The sequence below is a fragment of the Raphanus sativus genome, chromosome 4, assembly GCF_000801105.2.
Source record: "Raphanus sativus cultivar WK10039 chromosome 4, ASM80110v3, whole genome shotgun sequence".
NCBI lineage: Eukaryota > Viridiplantae > Streptophyta > Magnoliopsida > Brassicales > Brassicaceae > Raphanus > Raphanus sativus.
Window position 1 is genome coordinate 48417763 of NC_079514.1, and position 7184 is coordinate 48424946.

The window sequence follows — 7184 nt, forward strand, 5'->3', positions numbered from 1 at the left end:
GTCTTATTAATATTCGGTGAAAGGCATTAATATGGTGTGTCTCTGTTTTTGTCTTTATTCCACTTTTTTTTAAAAACACCGAATCACAATTCACGAAGGTGGTCTGGTTCCTTTTTCTAAGAAATGTGTTAGTCTTTCTTAGTTACAATTATTTATAGCATTTATTACATTTTGTATTGTACTATCTTCCTAATTATTTTAACTTTTGAGAAAATCTTCCTAATTATTATTTCTGTTTGAGATTTTTCTTTTACAAATTACATTATTCTTAATTTTATCTTATTTTTCATTTTTTAAATTCTAACAACAAAAGGAACAACATTTTATCATTCTAAAAATTTTAAAATTGCATTACATTTATACGTTTGTGACATTAGTATAAAGACAAAATAAGCAGTAGTAGGTAGTAAGTAGGTAAATAATGACTTTGAAACGAGGAAATTACAAAAGTGGTGAAAAATGATCTAATGACAATTTTTTAAAAAATAATAAAAACCTTATTGGCTCTGAGTTCGTGCATCGCTTAACGATAATCCGAGACAAAGACGCTCCTTTCCCGCACATAACATTTTCATTTTCTTTCATTTTTGTGTGTTTTTTTGTAGGATTTGTCAAATTATATTTCAAGTAAACAGACAATTAGATAAGTTCATAGGTGCAATGATTTCTTTTAGTTATAAATCTTGAAAGCCTGAAAATAGTTTGATCTCCCTTTTGTGGAATTTAACTATGGATTCAGGTTCAATTAGAACATAATTCCTGAAAAAAATATTTAACATACAACAAACCAACAAGAAACAAACTAAAAACACAGTTACAATCTTCTTCCACAGGTTGAAAGCTTTTTCTTTAATTTGTTTCAAGTAAATCTCCTTCTCCTAGGCGGACGAGAATCAGCACTGTCTACATCAGAAACCCTCGACCCATTCTCATTCCTTCTCCTCGAAGAAGATGTCGAAAGAGTGACCATTGAATCAATCTCAACCGCGGTATCCACCTGACTCTCAGAGTTTATAACAGCTTGAATGCTTGAGAAAGAGTCTCTATCATCAACCACAACAGGAGCATGATGGTGCTGCAGCTCTTGGTTGTTGTGGTTCCTTCCCAATGGATGAGTTCTAAAATACGCGTCAACAAGCCTCTCAGCAGAGCTCAACGCAGAGGTGACGTTCGAGATTCTTGCTACTCTTTGCGACTGTAACTGTCTCCTGATCAACAGAGGATGAAACCTCGTGCTGGTGGTCTCTCCTTCAACGTTGGGGTTCAGATCAATATCCTCTGCTGCTGCTGCAACACTAGCCTGGTTCTGCTCTGATCTAACTCCCCTAGAAGTCATCAACCTGTTAAGAATCGAATTGGCTCGATCGTTAACTCTTTCCAACGCCTCCCGGTTGCTAAAATCAGGGACAAGGGTCGAGTCCCTGTCGAACCTGCTCTGTATACGTCTGATCATCTCTTCCATCGGTATCGTAAAAGGCGACCTTTGAATTGCACTCCTCAAGCTCTCAACGCGTCTCGCGTGAGGTCTCATGGGGATCTTGGTATCTAAACACTCTACAACAAGTTCTCTTTTATGGTTCCCACGCCCGTATATCGGCGTCACGGTTTTGGAGGTCACTTCTCCTTTGCAGACAGGGCACTCCTTTGCTTCAGAGATGTTTAGCCATTGGAACAGACAAGGCCAACAGTAAAGATGGCCACAGCAGGTGAGAACCGGCTCCTTTGACAAGTCCAAACATATATTACAATCGAAAAAGTTACCATCACCGCCGCCTGTGCTTTTCTCAGCATCCGGTTTCTTCTCTGATACACTGTTGTCTCCAATGGCTCCCTCGCCGTTCTTCTCGCACATTTTCAGATTCTCGTTGCCTCCTCTTTCACTACCCTCGCCAGTCTGCAGAGCAACTCCTCCGTTTGCGGAACTTCCCATCAACTGGGTCAAATCTATAGTCATGGTTTCGGACAGAACCGGGATGATGGGGAGATTAAGCTGTCTGAACCGCGTCCTATGCCGGGTTCTGATCCTCGTAACAGCGTCTGAAGATCTCTCAGATGGTGGCTCATTAATAGTCCAATCAGCCAAATCCACAGTTTCATTTAGCACCCCATGGAGATCTGACGAGTCAGGAGGACCAGGGCCTAGATTCAAATCCAGGTTCATTGTGTCGGCTAACTCTTCACCCATCAATAAACAAAGAGTAAAAGGCTCTTGCTTTTCACTTTGTTATCCTGCAAGGAAGAGAAACAAAAGACCCAATATAAGCGGTTCACAAGTTGTTTAGATAAGACTTGGAGAAAGTTACATCTCATAAAACAATCAATCTAGCATTCTTTTGTAGGAAGGAACACAGTTTATTTTTTTCAAACGTAAGTAAACAACCTAAGAAACACCAAATATAAGTTACATAAGAAAGAATCAATACACAACGTTTGGGAAAGTAGATTATCTCGGTCGGACAATCATCCAATCAAAGACGACAATTACACTAAAGACAATGACAATCACAGTTTTGAAAGGGATATGATTTTTATCAAAATCCAAACAAAAAATCAGAAGAAGAGATTATGTACCTAGCGTGGATGAAAAGCAATTTGGGGGGGGGGGGGGAGTTTGGTATATTCTCTTCAGATTCGCTTCAGATTCAAGTCTGAAGAAAGCTAATTACTGAACCAACCCTAAGATCTCCAATAACAATTTTGGGGATTATCAAGAATCATGAAACCCTAATTTGAACTCTCTGGACTCTCGATCTGGAGAAGAATTAAGGACCTGGAGGTGGGATTAGGTGGTCATAAGAAAGAGCACGGTCGATCGATCGATCAGCTAAAACACCTAAAGCTCAAAGCTTTAGCTGATAACGCCATGGAAGGAAGATTCGCTCTTTCTTACTTTTAGGATACAAACGTCCAATCAAACTGGGCTAACGAACCGAAATCTCTAAAGCAGAGAGAAAGAGGAGGGAAAGGGAGAGGGAGAGGGACTGTGTAGAGTTCCACGCGATGATCACGCTCTTTTTTGATCGGACGGGTAGGGAATTATCAGAATCATTTTGAGTTTCTAACTTTCTTTCACTTCTAATTATGTGCACCCCTTCTCTCTCTCTGGAGTTTAATCTTCAAAAGTAACTATGGACCGAATTGATTTCTACAAATCTATACCCAATTCCTTTTTTCTTTCTATGTAAACCAAATTTCATTACGTACCCTTCGTTTTTGGTGTGGAAGCCATTGTTTAGATGCTAACTTTTACCTTTTAATACAACTAGAGATTTTTCCGCGCTACGCGCGGTTGTTCCTTTTAAATTTGTTAATTTTTCAATTTTGTACTAATTAAGATCTGCTAATTTTTTTTTCAGAAAAGTAGAATTCGTATGTTTTTCCATAAGAAGTATTGAATTTAAATAGTTTTTTATTCTAAAAGAAAATATTTTATAGTATATATAAAGTGTATCACAATAAACTCCGATGCAAAAGCCGAGCACATATGAAGAAAACGGTTATAAAATTGAATAAATTTTTTTTGACCAAAGGCTTTATAAAATTGAATAATTATAATCGTGAAAGGACATCAGCAGTAGTTCAACATATTCTTTGGCAAGCAGAAGCTCAGAAATTGCGTCTGTAATTATCAAGAAAATATTTGAAGTATAGTAACGTAATCAATGAACTAAAAAAATCACTCAATAAAGAAAAAAAAGCCTTAACTGATTCCTTCCACAACCGACTAATATCATCCTTGACAGATATCAGACCATAACTATAAATTAATTATGATTCATTTTTACCAGATGGTAAGGAAATGAGACAAACATAAATATTTAGCATATACATGAATACAAGAAAGCACCTTTAAAGCAAATAACTTAAAGGTATTCTGTTTTAAATCGATAATTTCGTCATCAATATCTAAAAGTAATATTTTGTAGTAAATACTATTATTTTATAATATTTTTGGATTTTGTACTTATTTTTAATTTTTAACTTTATTTACTTTATTCGAATCAAACTTAAAACAAAAAATTGGATACCCGAATACCAAATATCCTAATAGATACAGAGCGGAATGGATGTAATAATTATTATCTCGCCGACATATATAAGATCACAAATACTTTTAAAACTCCAAATATCTATCTTCTCAAATATTTTCCTCTTAGACGCCTTTTTTGACATGATCGGTTCTTCTAAATATATAGGAATATAATAATTAATGAGCTAAGCGTTAGAGCGCTGAGCGGCTGCTATTCTAAAATTTGTGAGCTTTTATTGAAACTGGTTATATTTTAAAGCAAATTTAAAATCATTAGAAAGGATATTGTCATATTTTATTATCAAAAAACTATACAGAATTGTGAGTAAGATGAAAAAATAATTAACTAAGTTTAATAATGATTTAAGTATTCTATACCTATTTTAGTTAGGTTATTCTACAAAATAATTGATAAACTTACAACCTAATTTTTAAAAAATTTAAAAACTCACATTTTTTGTCTTTTATCTAAAGAAGAAAGTACCAACACCATATTTTGTATATTTTAATTTACTAAATAGATTAATTGATGTAATTAACTTTACGGTTATGCAGCCTTTGTTAAATATAGATATAGTATTACATTATATTCCTAACAACATATATGCATTACAGCATTTTGGATTTGACTTTATTATTTAATTGTTCACATTTTTGTCATATAATTTAAAATTTCTAGAATATCAGTCATATTTATTTAACTTATATTTTGTGCTTTAGTTTTCATAGCTTTCAAACTCCATACTGTTATAATGTGATTCATGTTATTTATATCACAAGAAAAAAAAATCCTGCTAGTAACAAAGCACAAGACTATATCAGTCAAAAAGTTACAACTGCATCCTATCAAATTTTAAGGATCAGAGTAGTTTCTCCCAGTCGGCATATCCCGGAGCAAGCCCAATATCCTCTTTATCAACTCACCATCCCTATTCAGTTTCCACTGGAGTTCACATCTTGACTACAACCAAACCAACGATATTGACTACAGCTCAAATATACGGGGACTTTTCACAAAGTAGCAATTGGAAACACACATAAATCAAGAGATCATCAGACTGAAAAAGCGCAAATCTGAAGGAGCCGATCTTCTTCATTGGTTTCTAATTAAAAATGGCAACTTCTATGGTCTCTCCACTCAATTTGCCACTCCGTTTACATTGTAGTTACATTATATTACTATTTTATTATAAAACTGTTTGAACTTACATACATTCTTTGTCTTCAGACAATCTCTCTAGCTCAAATCCACTACACGTCCGAGACTTTTCTCTGGATTCGTTAGCATAATCTCTGCTCCAAGTGCATGTAATTTGAAAGTTTATCAAAGCTGGCATAGTCACTATAAGTTTGTAAGCTTTACCTGCAGCCAGCCACAATCGAAAAATCGAAGCTGGCATAGTCTACGATGGCTCAATATCAAAATATGAAAAATATGGAAAGTCAAGAAAGATGTTTCTCGAACTTATGGCTACAGAGGGTTCTTCATCGACAAAAATCTTATAGTTTCCAAACATATAGAAAAAGGGAAACGAAAAAGTATATTAGTCTTAAAAGGGTACTCACACCGAGTTGAGCCATTGTAGACTACAACAGTGCCAATAGAGTAGCTTATAGAAGCAAAAGAAAAGTTTCTTCTGTGTAATTGTCCACCAAACTATTGGGAGCTACACTTGCCAAAAAAAAGAAGAAGATGATTAGCCAATGCCCCCGTAATTGGGATAGTGTAGTCATGAGAATATAAAACAAATAATAAAGTAAATAGAATGTAACAGTACGACTACTGGATTTCGTTGCAGACAAAGTCACATAAGACAGATGCACGACTAATGGTAGTTGTTTGCTTGAAATATATAGACATAGTAGGTCACTGTAAACTTTTTGCTTACTATATATGTTGGCAGCGACAGAAGGTTCCCTTATACCTGAAATCCAAGAAATTTTTTTTTTGATCAACCCCTCTGAAACACATCAACGCAACCAATTAAACCGGTACGTTAGGAAGCTAACCTTCAAGCAAATCAGTTATGGTGTGTATCTAACCTTCGGTTATTTTCCTGAGAAAATTAATATATATCAGTACAAACATCAATACATAACGCCAACACAATCAGCATAGATAGCAAGATACTCAAACATACTTGCCCCTTTCTGTGTTTCACAGACACCAGTGATATCAAATCCATCAAAGAACTTCCTCTTTGCACCTGCAGTAAGAAACACACAAAAGCCATCACCAAGAGTATAAAAACCTGTATTAACAATAACTTTAACTTTTAAGAAAGAAAAAACAATAACTTTAACATCGTTCCTACGCAAGGTCTCCGCGTAATTACTTTTGAGGTTGTATACCAGTGTACAAAAATGAGTAGTAAACACATTCTTAGTCAGTATTAGACTCAGAATTTCGGAAATGAAGTTTGTCGAGATCATAAACTATCTTCTACAACCAAAAAAACACATGATATCAAACTATTCGTAGTCCCAGTTTCACATAAGCAAATCATAAAATCGACTGGAGACGTAAGAGATAAGAGATTCCATATCAAACAAATAAATTAACGTACATGGCGATGAGAGCCATTCCGGTGGACATAACATAGTTCATAGCTCTCGCTTTATATTTTTCGGTGGAGGTTGTAAATTTTGATTGGAAGAACAATTGGATGAAGGGATTTATAAAGGAGGAAGGAGGAACAAAAGGAGGTGAAACGAAATCATGGTTCCGGATTAAAACATAATTGAATGGAAAAGATTGGGATTGGATAACGGTGAATTGCAGATAAATGGAACGACGAAGACGTAGTTGAAGAGTCGCATATCAACATCGTATCTGCAAGAACAATCAATAGGTATGCTAGAGGTGGATCTAAAATGGGCCAATTCGAAATATTTAGTAACCCACATGAACGGGCCAGTTAAAGCTTTTTAAAATGAAAGACGATTTGACATGGCAAAATAAAGAGTTCCTATTGGTCGATTTAAAGTGACGACGTGGAGGGTCTATCTGATGAGGATATTCTCCTTTTAGTATTGTATTGATACTAGAGTTTGGAACAGCACATATGTGTTGGTGTTTATTTTCATTTTTGCGTAGATCGAATATAAGCAATCTCATGATTTTTTTTTTTGTTTGTCCCCTTCTTGTTAACTT

At 35.2% G+C, this 7184-nt stretch overlaps 1 protein-coding gene and 1 long non-coding RNA gene across 8 annotated transcripts; both read right to left on the reverse strand.

Annotated features, from left to right (window-relative positions):
- Positions 1 to 708: 708 nt before the first annotated feature.
- On the reverse strand, positions 709 to 3162 carry LOC130511921 (uncharacterized). Of its 3 annotated transcripts, none has more exons than XM_057009802.1 (2): positions 2771 to 3162; positions 709 to 2229 (listed from the first exon to the last, which is right to left on the reverse strand). In XM_057009802.1, the coding sequence occupies exon 2, from the start codon at positions 2183 to 2185 to the stop codon at positions 860 to 862; it is 1326 nt and encodes a 441-aa protein (XP_056865782.1). In that variant the 5' UTR covers positions 2186 to 2229; positions 2771 to 3162; the 3' UTR covers positions 709 to 859. The 3 variants fall into 3 exon arrangements, with proteins under 3 accessions (XP_056865782.1, XP_056865781.1, XP_056865783.1); XM_057009801.1 differs by having other exon boundaries at positions 2572 to 3161; XM_057009803.1 differs by lacking the exon at positions 2771 to 3162 and adding an exon at positions 2424 to 2440.
- A 1610-nt stretch (positions 3163 to 4772) lies between these two features.
- LOC108853882 (uncharacterized) lies at positions 4773 to 6922 on the reverse strand. 5 transcript variants are annotated; one of them, XR_001949779.2, is made up of 6 exons: positions 6598 to 6922; positions 6172 to 6237; positions 6041 to 6087; positions 5920 to 5955; positions 5244 to 5697; positions 4773 to 4991 (listed from the first exon to the last, which is right to left on the reverse strand). It is a non-coding gene; the product is annotated as an uncharacterized LOC108853882 (long non-coding RNA). The 5 variants fall into 5 exon arrangements; XR_001949780.2 differs by having other exon boundaries at positions 5240 to 5697; XR_001949777.2 differs by having other exon boundaries at positions 4773 to 5423; positions 5597 to 5697; positions 6598 to 6912.
- Positions 6923 to 7184: the final 262 nt, after the last annotated feature.